The following is a 14,370-nucleotide window of genomic DNA, read 5'->3' on the forward strand; positions in this document are numbered from 1 at the left end:
TCCAATGATTTCCTTTCGAATGATTCCCTTTCGACTCTCCCACAGAGTCTCCCACTGTGCCTCTGCTTGCTCTTTTGCGAGATAGGCAGGCTTACTTTAGTGGCAAGCGCTATACCCTACAAATAAAAAGTGACATTTGATTGATTTCAATTCATTTGCATTAGAGTATTTTACAATCTTGATGAATGGTTAATTCGTTTTCACAATGCACAAACGAACATCGCTCAAAATAGCTTACAACTATTCGGCTAAATTACAAGTAATAAAAACTTCTATCATGCGTTAACCTTGGGAGCTTTATTATGGGCTTATTACGCCCTCTAGTGTAAGAGACGCGTTAGTCTCATTCGGAACTGTCAATGAACTACACTATCCAGAATTCCTTGTGGTTTAAAGCTATCCCTGAATCTTTGCCTGGGATGACTTACATCTCACTGGTCGTATTATTTATGTCAGTGGCGTACGTAGTAAAATGATAAATGATAATGTCATATTTGTAGCATTTTCGCTAGGTTTTCAATTTTCAACCATTGACATCTGTTGTTTTTATCGGGCACATATAGAGTCAGCCATCGCCTTTAACGTTTAGGGTCCTTAGCCTCCCGTGTCATTGGTGAATGACCGAAGATGTCGCATAGTAGGTTGTTTGCCCGACTGCTGGGTAAGTGAAACAACTGTCTACATTTATTGATATCATGCATATTTTTTAAAGTTTAGTTTCCGCTCAGTAACCTTAATCAAAGGCTCGAGTTCTGCAAACATTTCGGGGTTTCGCACACAGTATTTTGCCATGGCTAGCAACGATCGTGGCGTCTACTGGCTAGCATAGTTAGCTTGCTGCCAGCTAGCTCATACATCTCTAGGCCAGAGCGGACTGGTGAACTTTGACCCCACATGTCCTTTAGGCTTTTATATTTAGCTTGACCATTCTCCTAGGACACATGAGTACATTGATCCACTACTAAGTACTTACCTGACACATGGTACTGTAAGTTAATGTAAATTGTTTTTGGTAGCTATGCTACCTCAGAAGTCAGGGTTAGGGTTGCTTGTCAACTGACAAGCCACTTTATTTCTCAGCAAGCTGAAAGTTGTGATTTTGGATCGTTATCCACCTGCAAAATAAGCACACCTTTGATTTCTGGACGGCTAATTTATATGTAGCTTTATCCGTTTCATATTGTGTGTTCTAGTAGTCTCCTCATTTCTCTCAACTGTGTTTTGCTCAATAACAGCCCTTGTTGCTCTAGATAGAGAATGTGTTCTAATTGTGCAGCAGCAGCACCACCAGCTGTCTGTCTTGATCAGCAGGCTGTCTGACAGTGGTACAACACACACGTTTAATCGCAACACTCGGTGGCTTAACTGATGTTTAAATCCAGCCTCTTGCTTGAATTTTGTATTGTATCAATGCAACACTGCAGTTTGCAGTCGAAACACTAACATTGTGCAATTTCGGAATTTAGTGCACACACACACACACACACTATTTCCACTATTGAAACTATTCTGAAGCAATTCTAGAGAACATTATTGCCTGACCTTTTGGTTTAATTTCTCCCATTTCTACTGGGTCTTTTGAAACAAGGACAAAAGCTCAATGGTGTGGTGATTGGAGTAGAGTATTCAGTGCTGCACTGACTTGATAACATTGATTGACTCCCTTCTATCTCATAAGAAACAGTCACTCAGTTTTAGACAAGGCCTGCCTATGTCTGATGTAAACAAGAGCTCTATTGGCCTTGGTGATGAGCAAGTTGTGTTCAATAACTGGGCAGAGGAGCTATTGCACTTGTCCTTATGTCTTACTGTTGATGAGGATCAACAGAATGATTTGGAACGCACCCTCAGGTCCTTTAAGAGTTCAGATGAAGTCAGTAAATCAATTAGAGACTTCAGGTGGCCAACTGCTTCCTTAACAATCCTGGGTTGTGTTTGCAAGCTGTGTTCTTATCGGGCAAATCCAGGTCGAACTCAGAACACTTTAAGAAATATTTTATGCCCAACCGTTAACCGTGTCTGTGTCTCTTGGATAGCATCCCATCCATCATGACCAGTGTCAGGAGTTATTTTCCTTGTCAGGCCATGTGGTCAGGAAAACACTCTTGGCCTTAAATGACCTCTGATCAATATAAGGACTTGATTAAGGGTTTCACACCCATGTTAAACCTATCAAGTCTTTGCAGAACAGTGGTCAGGAAGGAGATAAGATAACAGTCATTTAAGGTTCAAATTGTTTAGAACATAACCCTTAAAGTTACAATATGGAAGGTCCTTTAAATAGAAATGACCTCATTGGACAAAGTGGGGAACACCTCACCATTAGCATAGACTTGCCAAAGTGTGTTAGCCTAAAACTACAGATTAATGAGGCGAGAAATTGAAATATCAGCCCTGATCTCACTCTCTCCTCTCCTCTCTTCTCTTCTCTCTGTGTTTGCAGTGCAGCAGAATGGTGTGAGGCACTGTTATACCGCCTCAAGGAAGCACCTCTACATTGACAAGGACACCAAGGTCATTTGCCAAGGCTTCACAGGGAAACAGGTATATATATAGTGTATATATATATATATATATATATAGTATAGTATATAGAGTATAGCTACAGCCCCCCCCCCCACACACACACACACACCTTTAATGCTTTCCTCAACCTACTCCTCAGTTATCATGTTTCAGATTAGTATCAACAGACCTTGTTTCCAGTTCATGTTTCAGACTAGTATCAACAGACCTTGTTTCCAGTTCATCTACCATCCCAGAGTCATAACAGTTTACTGTCATCTTCCTGGAACATGCATCTATCAAGTTGAACCTTGCATTATTTGAATAGTGAACCTTCCCCACTCACATACTAAGATCTAATGTGGTCCATTGATGTTTTATTTGCATATATGAATTAAAACACACACACACACACACACACGCAGTTGCGACGCAGCTTATCCCCCCCCCCCAGTGAGTGAAAGGATGGCAGAGGATGTCAGCTGCTTCTCATTCAGCTCATATTGTTGTAGATGAGGATGGAGGACAGGGGTAAATGTCTTGTGTCGAATCAGGCCCACTTGCGAGGAAAAACTATATTAGCCACCGTGTCTAACAACCCAGCACCTTTTTATCTCTTATTCCACCCCCCCCCCCATGTCTCTCATTCTCCCTCTCTTCTCCCTGTTATCTCTGACACTTCAACATCATAAAGAGTTATTAAATATAGTTCTAATGACCACTCCTGATAATTAGAAACGAATGAGGGATGATTCAAGTGTCACTGCCGCCCATTGACTTCTCTGGTGCCTTGATAAGCAAAGCCGTTCTTCAAATTCATCGTCCTATCATTAGCCTTGAATAGGGCCAGGAAAAAGAGCAAAGTTAGCAGTGCACCTTGCATGAAATACGTGAGGAGGAGGAGGAGGAGGGGGAAAAAAAGAGAAGGATTTAAAGGGAGGATGAGCAGGAGCTGGCAGAGGAATGTGGCAAAGGAATGAATGCGAGATGTTAAACGGAAAGGAAAGTGCTGGTTCAGGGGTCTTTTCTCTCGTTAATATCAGTAATTATAGTTTAAACATTAGACTCATTGATTCCGGCCAGTTGTGGTTGGCTCCACGGACCACTTATCTGTAGTGTTTCCACATCCTCTGTAATTATTAACTAAAGGGGGGTTGGAAATGGGCGGGTTGAAATTGGATAAAACGCATGAATGGACTGGATGCCTCCTTTTGACATCTGCAAAATATGGATACTAACTTACCTATAATCACTCATAATTATCTGTATACGTGTTCAGGGGATTTGTATTCCTGTTTTAGGAACTTAATAGGCCTTAATCATTCCGTTGTTATTGTGTCTCTGTTATCAACATATGCTCAGGGAACGGAGGCTAAAAAGCGTTTTATGATTCCAGTCAGTCACGAAGTCAATTCACAACTGTAACCGTATCTGTTGCATAGTCGCTCTGAGGGAAATGGCAAGCAAAAGGGCACTGTCTAGAATAGATGTGACATCACTGTTCTCCATGGTTTATGGTTCTACACCTATGGTCCTGTACCCCTTTCACTGGGCTCCCAGGGCAAGCCAAAAACATCAATATCCCACCTCCTCAAGAATATCATACTGCATTTTGAGTTGATGCACTGAAAAAGATCACCATCTGCATCTGAGTTAAAGTGTGCACTATTGCTGTATTGGGTGCTGTATTTTTCACTTCCCAGAAACCCAGTGACTGGTTTTGATCTGAGGTAGTGTGTGTGTGTGTGTGTGTGTGTGTGTCTCCGCCCGCGTGTGTGTGCGCGCGCCCATGCCAGTCTAATTCCCAGGCCCCCTCGGTGGGCACCACTCTGCACAGGTGATTAATCGTTGATGGCAGCTTTTCTCCTCCTCCTTCATTCCTGTCTTTAATGATATCTCAAGGTTGGCACCGCGAGAGGGACTATTCTCTGCTCAATCCATCAAACACACACACACACACACACAGAGACACTGTATGACTGTCTGTCTCTCTGTCTCTCTCTAGGGGACGTTTCACAGTCAGCAGTCCCTGGACTATGGTTCCAGGTTAGTAGGGGGAGTTTCCCCCGGCAAGGGGGGCAAGACGCACCTCGGGCAGCCCGTCTTCAACTCCGTCAAGGAGGTAAGTATACTCCCACAGTTAACAGTGCCCTTCAAAAGAAAAACACACAGTAACACTTTCCATGACCGGCCACCGCTATCCTGGAAGAGAGAGAGAGGCCATCTTCGGTTACCCAACTTACCCGAGTGCCCTTCAGAAGACAAACACACGGTAACAGCTTCCATGACCTGGATATCCTGGGTAGCAGTGGCCGGTCACGGAAGCTGTTACCGTGTGTTTGTCTTTTTGAAGGGCACTTGGGTAAGTTGGGAGAGACTTGTAATCAAGGGTCGACTGAGTCACGCCTCACACAGTGATTCACTCAGAATGAAATGGTTGTTTTTGAGGACCGTCGGAGTCTCGGTGAGACACCGAGTGTCCGAATACTTACCCCCGGGTCTTTTAATATACCGTCATGACAAAGCTTGAAATGAAATGTGGATAGATTAAGAACGTTTGTTATTCAGTGCTAGACATTAGCTTTATTATTGAATACGGTTAACAGTTCAGCTCCCTTCGTTAGTGGAACCCCCCCGAATTCTTTTTCTTCTCTTTTTTAATTTTTAATTAATTAATTAATTTTCTTTTGTCCCGTCCGTCAGGCGAGAGAGGGCACCGGGGCGCAGGCCACCGTGATCTACGTGCCCCCTCCCTTCGCCGGGGCGGCCATCATCGAGGCCATCGATGCGGAGATGCCCCTGGTGGTGTGCATCACCGAGGGGATCCCCCAGCAGGACATGGTGAAGGTGAAACACCGGCTCCTTCGCCAGGGCACCACCCGCCTCATCGGCCCCAACTGCCCCGGGGTCATCAACGTAAGAACACACACACACACACACACACACACACACAAGCTGGTTTCACACCCATCTCTATCCCTCACACCACACGTGTGCGTGCGTGCGTGCGTGCGTGCGTGTGTATGTGTGTATCCCTCTGCTGTATATGGATTAGTGTGTGTTTTATTTATTGATTTCCATTACAGCCTGGAGAATGCAAGATTGGCATCATGCCAGGCCACATTCACAAGAAAGGGAGAATCGGTGAGATGTTCTGCAACCCTGCCTTCACTCTTAACCACCCTTAGAAAACCAATCCACTTCATCTCCAAATGTCGAAACGAAACGGCAGGCCTCTTTGACTTGGCTGGTTTTTAGGGTTAGGGTAAGGGTTTCGTTGAGCGGAGTGAAAGGTGTTTAGTGTGATGCCAGAAAGCGGACTTGACTGACTGACTGACTGACTGACTGACTGCTCGTTTCAGTGTATCCAATGGAATGTTTAACCGTAGGTTAGAAAAGTACCCATTAACGGTTTCAGTCTCGAAAATGACAGGGCTATCGTTGGAACGGGGTTGGAAGAGGAGCGTTGGCAGGGTAATGTCAGCCTGTCAGCCTCGTCAGCCAGTCAAAACAAACACCACTAAATATTTCAGTGACTCGGGATCCCCTTGAGTTCAGCGTTGTGCTCCTATTTCTGGGTATGATCATTATTGCATCAGATGGATCGACCGCAGAGCACAGTTTCCTTCTCTTGGGTCAGCCTCTCTCCTCTCCCATCTCTGAAAGCAGACAGTTTGAGAAAATAGGACATGTCAGAAGTCACTTTGCAGGCCACTGGACCCTGTAGGCACAAGGCCGATATTTAAATGTTTGATATCCCTCCCTCCCCCTCCGTCCCTCCCTCCCCTCCTCAGGCATCGTCTCCAGATCAGGAACTCTCACATACGAAGCTGTGCACCAGACTACACAAGTGGGCCTGGGACAGTCTCTCTGCATCGGTACGTTGGGACTCCTACGCTTCCAACACATTTCAAACCCAACATTTAAAGGGTTTCGCATGAATTTCTTCTGAAAATAAGTCGAGTCGTGAGAGTTAGTTAGAGGCGTGTGTGTGTACCTGTGCGTGTAGACTGGTACCCTGGGCTGTTTAACAGGGTGTCTCTGCGGTTGTGTCTGTCCAGGTATCGGCGGAGATCCCTTCAACGGGACTAACTTCATCGACTGTCTGGAGGTGTTCCTTCAGGACCCCAAGACCGAGGGCATCATCCTGATCGGAGAGATCGGAGGCGACGCGGAGGAGAACGCTGCCGAGTACCTCAGACAGCACAACACTGTAAGAGGACACACACACACACACACACACACACACACACATATATATATATATATATACACACACACACACATATATACACACACACACACACACACATATATACACACACACACATATATATACACACACACACACATATATATATATATATATATACACACACACGCACACACACATATATATACACACACACGCGCACACACACACATATATACACACACACGCGCACACACACACACATATATATACACACACACACACACGCATATGCATCCAGACTATTTTTCATACTGAAGCATTGACACGACCAAACCCACCTCCAGGGGCCTCCCTTAATACCTGCAAAAGCACAGACTTTGGGTGTGAGCCAGAGTTCATGCTCCAGTGGGAAGAGAAAGTTCGTAGTGCAGAGTACAGTCCACACACACACACACACACACACACTCTGGATGGGAGCATGCGTGGGAGAGACTGAACTTTGGAGCGTTGAGGGTGAATTATACAAGTGCGGCTGAGAGCCTTCTAGTGACAGTTTTCCACTTTTAGAAACCCAGGATTTTAATATTGGCAAGTGGGTGTTTTTCCGGTCTCTAGCTTTGTCACGACAGCAAAGTTTGATTAAGCAAACGTGTGTGTGTGTGTGTGAGAGAGAGAGAGAAAAGAGTTAGTGTGTGCGCGTGTGTGTGTGAGAGAAAGAGAGAACAGTTAGTGTGTGTCTATTTCTGAGAGCGTGTACAGTATGTCTGTTTGTGAGAGATTTAGTTTGTGTGTGTGTGTGTGTGTGTGCATATCTGGGTGGGTGGGTGGGTGTGCGTGCGTGCATGTCTGTCTGAGGTGCTCAGGAGCTGAGAAATGAATTTGATTTGCTCTCGACTGCCCTAATGCATGCAAATCTCTCTGCACCGTCTCGGGAGAATAACTCTCCTCTCTCCCTCGCGTACAAACACACTCACCCAATCTTCCGGGGTGTTGACAAGCAGAGACTGCTCTCTTCAGACACTGACACGCGTGGGGGAGCCCGTCGGAGCATGTAAGCGCTCGATAGTTTCTCTTGAAAGTCGATTGTGTGCCGAGAAAGCTTTGAACACCGGGAGGCAGGAGTTTAGTTAAAGCTCGGAGTTGTTGTTTCACTCGAGCTGCGTCTCGTAGATGACGAGGAGGAGGAAAAAAGTGCAAAGACGGAGCTCGGCGAATCGATGGCGGTTGTTGTTTTTTTGTTGTTTTGAGTTTTTGACTCGTCGAATCCTAAAAAAGGCCTCTCCTTTGACTGTAAGCTTTACACTTCATAGTTAGTATCGACAACTGTGACAGTACAATAGGCTGACAGTAGGCCTACAGTTCCCCCTCTCTCATCTCATTCGTCATTATAAAATCAGGCACATTTGCGGACGCCTATAGGGAACGTCACCTGAAATAAAATAACGGTTCTATGGGGTCCTATTATACGCCATGCCCTTACCAGCACAGACGTTTCCACACTGATCTCTCCTGTCCTTCCGCCCATGAAAAATCTCCCGATGCGTCGGTTACAGGAGACCTATGTCACATTGGCTTAATGAGTCCATCCCTGCTGGACAACATGACTGATGGCCTTCACTCTTTAATAGGAGGAGGACACGAACGATGATGGAGCTTCACGCCACATTACATGTATCGAATTCCCCCTGGCGGGGGGACGGACATATCGGATGACAGGGCCGTTACTCCTCGGCTTCTTATTATTACTGTTAATGTCAGGACGTATCGATTCCATTACGGAGGACGTACAGGACTGACGGTCTTGGGAAAGGGGATTGAAAAGATAGTTTGGGATTAGCGGAGGATAGGGGGGGGAGATGGATGGACGGACGGACGGACGGGTGGATGGGGAGAGAGAGAGCGAGAGAGACGTACCGAACGGGTTTAAGGCGGTTGGCGTAGGTTATGTTAGATTTGAGGACGAGAGGAGACCAGATAGTCACGATGTAGGACTTCTAAGAAACGGAGGTTGTGTTTTTCTTAATGACACGTTTTGTGTTGCAGGAATGACGTCCAGAGGCATTTGAGCGGCCATTTTGCGAAAGTCGAGCCAAGTTCTTCAATCACTGTCAGGGGGAACTTGCTAACTTTGCGTGTCCCCTAACTCACCTCTGTCGAAGTCTTCCAACCCTTATTTGAGACCTCTCCGCTTATCAACCCCCCCCTCCCAAGTATTCTTCAGTCATCTATGCATCTGTAATGCAGAATTTGAAAACTTCTATCGACCCGTTGGTGAACTTTTCTTGTACATGAACAGACAAGACAGACAGAAGGCGTACAAAGCAATAACCCACCCTGAAGCCTCAATGTGTCTAGAAATCCCTTCATTTCATCCTCCTGACTCCCCGCCCCAGCGCTCTCCTTCAGTCCTCCATGTTTAATACACCGAGCAAAGCCTCTGTAATTCACTGAAAACAAACACCAATTGTAGCGTAGGCTAGGGGGGGGGGGGGGGGGGGGGGGGGGCGGCGGGATTGGGAAGACGAGGGAGAGATTTTGTGTGTTTATGTTCGTGTGTACTCCATGAATATCAACTGTGTGCGAAAAAGGGGCTTGTAATTGTCTAGATTACGGCTCCCCCCCTCGCCCCCGCCCTCCTTCCACTCTCTGACGGGCCTCCTCAACTCCCGTGGGCGAAGGAAGAGGTGGAGAAAACACATCCCTCGCTCCTCTCCTCTCCTCTCATAATTAAAGTCATCCATCTTGACTGGTAACAATGGAGGACAAAGAGACAGGGAACGCAAATGCTAATTTGACTCCCTCCTTTTATGTGCTCCCCGAGTACTTCCCAGGGAGATGAGGATTAATTGAGTAATTATGCCCTAACCTGTTTTGGTAGATTTAAGACTTGATTCACACGTGGGAGGTTTGTTTTGTCAAAGCGTGAATTAATGAGAGAGAGGGAGGGGGAGAGAGAGAGAGAGAGGGAGGGAGAGAGAGATTTTCCTCTCCTCTCTGTAAGCGATTGAGAGATTCCTGCCCAAATGAGGGGCCGCTTTTCACGCGTTTGAAGCGAAAGTCGCCCTCCTAATTCGTCCCCACTTTGCTCCCGTCCTCGTAGCTCGCTGTCACATTTGTACCTTCTTTTTTTTTTTTTTTTTTGCGAGCGTTGGGCTTTTTAGTGCCATCTCTTGTTAGCAACTCGTTGCTAGCCAAGCTGTACTTTCTTTTCTCTTTTTTTTTGATGCTTGTAGTCTTGGCAGATGAGCAGATTGGCTGAGCTTAAACAATTATCCCATGTCTTCGCCTCCCCTGTGGACTGTTAGCAGGAGTCTCTCCTCACTTACCTGCCAGTTTCCAGGGTCCCGTTTTGGAGGCTGAGCTGATATGGCAGCACGGGGGTCTGGCTTGGCTAGCCTAGTCTTGTCCGCCAGCTTGTTTTACATGTTGCAGCCCACGCGCAAGCTAGTCCAGTCTGACAGCCCCTTATCAGGGACTACGCCCCCCAGGATGTCTCTAGAGAGAGAGAGAGAGAGAGAGAGAGAGAGACCTGGAATAGACACACACACACACACACACACACACACCCCCTTCCTTTCCAACCTCATGATGATGTTATTCCTGAGGATGAAATATTAGCTTTTTTTCCCCCCTGACAGGAAATGATCTCAACTGTTGAGCGTATCCATCCATCAGAGAGGGAACGCCGGACAGGCGGCGGTGAGCTAATCACCGCCAGCATGACTAATTACCTTCCTTCAAATGAGATATGTTGAAATGGCAGTGGGCCCCCCCCCCCCCAGCCCCCACCTACCCGCTCCTCCAACACCCACCCATGCAATTAAATGGCCTGATTGACCCGTTGTTTTAATAATAGAGGCAGAGAGGCAGTGAAAGGGCCGAGAGGGGGATGGAGGGGGAGGGTGGTGGTACAGTACTCCGACTGGATCAAGAGCTGCTTGGTAATAATTGAAGGACCTGCTGTGTTTTTCTTCTGTGTGACTCGAACCATTTTTTTCCGGGGAGATTGGTACAATATGCCTCGTTTTTAACAATATCCCCATCTCTTTCTTTTTCTCGCATTCTCTCTTTCCTCACCTCCTCTCTCTCTCTCTCTCTCTCTTTCCTTCTTTCTTTCTTTCTCTCTTTCCTTCTTTCTTTCTGTCTTTCTCTCCCTTCCCTAGGGAGCCAATGCCAAGCCCGTGGTGTCCTTCATCGCCGGGCTGACCGCTCCACCGGGTCGCAGAATGGGCCACGCCGGCGCCATCATCGCCGGCGGCAAGGGCGGAGCCAAAGAGAAGATCGCCGCCCTCCAGTCAGCGGGCGTGGCGGTCAGCATGTCTCCCGCCCAGCTGGGCAGTACCATGTTCAAGGTGAGACCACCTCGTCCGTCGAGGCGCGCGTGCGAAAAATGGCATCGGCATAAAAACGGCAGCGCTCAAAAGTCTTTCTTCGAGATTCGTCTCGAAGGCTTTTACGAGTGTGTTACTGTGTCGATGAGAAGGCGGCAATTACTTGTGCAGAGTTGAGGGTCAACAGCAGCAGTAGAATGCGCCCCCCCCCCCCCCCCCCCCGCCCGCCAACCACAAGACGCGGTATTTTTGGTATTCCAACCTCGTTTCGCATTAAATGTCGCCTTCAAGGTTCACCTCCGTGCATATTTTCTTTTCGAGTTGATTTTATTTTTTATATTTTTTTGGTGGCAAGGTTGGGATTGAACTTTTAATACGCAATAAAGAAAAAGGCAACAGCAACGGGGGGGAATTAATAAGCGTCTGTTGACGCGGGGTGAGTTAGAACCACCGCCTCTTTATTTCAATTTATCACCGGGGAAGCGCTTTTAACAAGATGTATAAAAAGTGAAAGCGTGTATTACTCCCATTCATCATCTTATTCTTTCATTACCGAGAGCCGACGAACTGCACGCAGATATGGATTTGCGCGCGTGTGTATGTGTGTGTGAGAGAGCGTCTGAGCGTGCGTGTGTGTGTGTGTTTAATTCATAATCATTGCGCGTAATGATGAAAAACGCTCTTTCTGCTTGTTAATTCTGCAGCCCGTTGTGTTCATACATCTCTGTTAATCTCATCTGTAATGGGGGGAGTCGTACACAGAAGGAGAGTGCAAACAAACACAGGGCAAGGGACTCACACACACACACACACACACACACACACACACACACCTGGTCCTGGATGCCTCCCTACTTGGACCCTTGGTTGCTACTCGCTCCTGTATGCTAATGTAGGAACCAGGAACAAGGTCTCTGTGGAGACAATAGCGCACACAATAGCGCACTCTCTCTGTTTTTTTTTTTCTTTATTTCTCTCTCTCTCTCTCTCTCTGTCTCTTTCTCTCTCCTCTTCTGTCTGACACCTCCTCACCAGAGCCCACGTGAACATGTCCACCCACACTTCTGCTCTCCCCCTCCTGACTGATGTCTGTCGCACTCGAGCACTCTCCAGTCCTCTCCTCCTCCTCCTCCTCCTGCCTTGATCTCCACCTCCCCCTCTCCATCCTGCCCCCCCCCCCCCCCGTCTGCAACACCGCTGACACACTGTCTCCCCTTTCGACTGTATGTCTTAGTCACTAGCTAACACTCTTTATCGAACTCTCTCCCCCGTGTGTGTGTGTGTGTGTGTGTGTGTGTGTGTGTGTCTCTCTCTCTCTCTCTCTCTCCTATCTCTCTCTCACTTTCATCCTGCTCCCCCTTTACTTCTTTGTCAAGGTGGCATACTATCAGTCATTTTCCTGGACACAGATTAGGCTTCTCTCTTCTATCTCACTATGTGTCTTTCCCTCCCTCCCTCCCTCCTCCTCCCCTCCTCTTTATCTGTCTCACGTTTGGCTGTGGGAGTAGCCTGGTCCCGGGGGGGGGGGGGGGGGGGAATTATGTTTTTTGGCCACTAGGTGGCAGTAGGCCTCCAAGTATCTGCTGCAAGTCATTTCTAATGGGAAAACATGTATGCGTGTTTTGTAGGCCTGATAAATGTCGTTTGCATAAAGGGATTTTTCCTGGGAAATTCTAGAGCAAGAGAATATTCTATCATCCTGCAGCATGTTTGATATTTTGTGAATTGAATATGGAAATAGCTACATTCTGTTTAATGGCGGACGCTATGCTTTGTCATCCTCTGCGTCATGTGGTCTTATTTGCTGTTTTATAAAGAAACAACGTATTAAAATGGCTCGATGTGGACTTGCATGTGTTCTGTTTACCCCCGACTCCTGCAGTTGAGATATGACAGCTTTATTCCATTGTTGAGGCTGACGCATGCGCACACTCAATCTTTATGTGACAGTCTGAAATTAGGATTTGTCAGATTTTGTCTTTGGAATCTTTTATTTAATCACAGACCAAACGGTATTGTCCTCAGTAACTGCCCTCTCTGCTACCCCCCACCCCCCCCCCCCACACACACACGCCTCACCTTCTCCCTCCCCTGGATGCTAAAAAGTGCCTTGTCAGGGTCTCCCAGCAGATCTGTAGCACCACATCAAAAACAAGCTGTGGGAATTCTCCATGAATTAATCATTTCTCATGTCCTTTTCCCTCTTTGTCCCTGTCCCACCTGTCCACCTATCCACCCCCCCCCCCCCCCCCCCCCCCCCCCCTCTGTTGTGGTCTGTCTCTGCAGGAGTTCGAGAAGAGGAAGATGTTGTAAACCGGGAGAGGCAACCGAGGTTCCCCACCATCACCCCCCCCCCCCCCAACACAGCCGGGCGACCTGATCGTCGACGTTGCCGTGCCCTACAACGCCCCTCCCCCCCTGCAGCTCAGCGACTATCCGCACAAAAGCAGTGTTTTAATATGTTTTTCTCCCAGCTATGAACTCATCGTACCTTTACACACGAAGAAAGAGTAATATAACTATATCGTGACGGTCTCTTAACGAGCCGGATGTATTCAGGACAGGACAGGAGAGGAGTTAAGAGCCAGCTCACCTTCTGTTATGGTAGCAGTAGTATTTTTTTGGGAGATATGTCTTCAGTGGACTTGCGGAGAAGGGGATGCCATGGTAACCTTGGTGATGTGGCTTCTGTGTCTATGTTTGTCTCTCTGTGCTTCACTCCTCCTGTGACAAGTAGTTCCATCTATTGTTTCCACTGGCTGGCTTTCCACCTGAAATATTTCTCAAACACTTCTCCTTGTCCTGTTTTTATTTCTCGTACACACACACACACACACACACACACACTCGCTCTCTCTCATGTACGAATTTCAATGCAGAAGACATATACATTGCGAAGTAGCTCTAACAATATGTAATACATAGTACTATATGTTTAATGGGGTGGGGGGGAGTCTTACAAAGGGATGCATAGTGCTTGTGGAACACTCATAGGTTTGTTGAAGGGCATCTTGCACGGGCCCTTACTCAGGGCTGTAGGAGCTGTCACATACAGAACGCCATGTTACATCAGCATGTGTGGGTGACCAAGGAGCGGAACTGGGATGTTTCTGCATTGCAGATTAGATGATTTTTACCTGGCTAAATAAAGGTTACATCATTTACACTGTCTCACGGTGTGTTTGGAGGCTGAAATCCGCCGCTGTATCTAGGAGTCGGAGAAATAGAACTCCACTCCACTGAACATTGTCCTCTGAAAGTGACACTAATTCCGTCATGATGAACACACATCTGTACTGTCCACGCCTCACACGCTGGCAAGCCTTCACCAGAGCTAAT

At 47.1% G+C, this 14,370-nt stretch overlaps 1 protein-coding gene across 1 annotated transcript; it reads left to right on the forward strand.

Moving 5' to 3' along the window:
* The first annotated feature begins 604 nt into the window (after positions 1–604).
* Positions 605–13,823, forward strand: suclg1 (succinate-CoA ligase GDP/ADP-forming subunit alph). Its single transcript, XM_083693370.1, has 9 exons — positions 605–661; positions 2,444–2,544; positions 4,511–4,627; positions 5,209–5,421; positions 5,592–5,649; positions 6,300–6,383; positions 6,567–6,718; positions 10,864–11,052; positions 13,318–13,823. The coding sequence occupies exons 1-9, from the start codon at positions 628–630 to the stop codon at positions 13,342–13,344; spliced, it is 975 nt and encodes a 324-aa protein (XP_083549496.1). The 5' UTR covers positions 605–627; the 3' UTR covers positions 13,345–13,823.
* Positions 13,824–14,370: the final 547 nt, after the last annotated feature.

The sequence above is a fragment of the Argentina silus genome, assembly GCF_951799395.1.
Source record: "Argentina silus genome assembly, chromosome: 21".
Lineage (NCBI taxonomy): Eukaryota > Metazoa > Chordata > Actinopteri > Argentiniformes > Argentinidae > Argentina > Argentina silus.

What these genes read in the sequence shown, in the direction of transcription:
- suclg1 (XM_083693370.1), top strand. Translation starts at nt 628, where the DNA reads ATGTCGCATAGTAGGTTGTTTGCCCGACTGCTGG. An exon ending in ACTGCCCCGGGGTCATCAAC is followed by an intron (nt 5,422 to 5,591) that starts GTAAGAACACAC and finishes TTTCCATTACAG; the next exon opens with CCTGGAGAATGCAAGATTGG. An exon ending in TCACAAGAAAGGGAGAATCG is followed by an intron (nt 5,650 to 6,299) that starts GTGAGATGTTCT and finishes TCCCCTCCTCAG; the next exon opens with GCATCGTCTCCAGATCAGGA.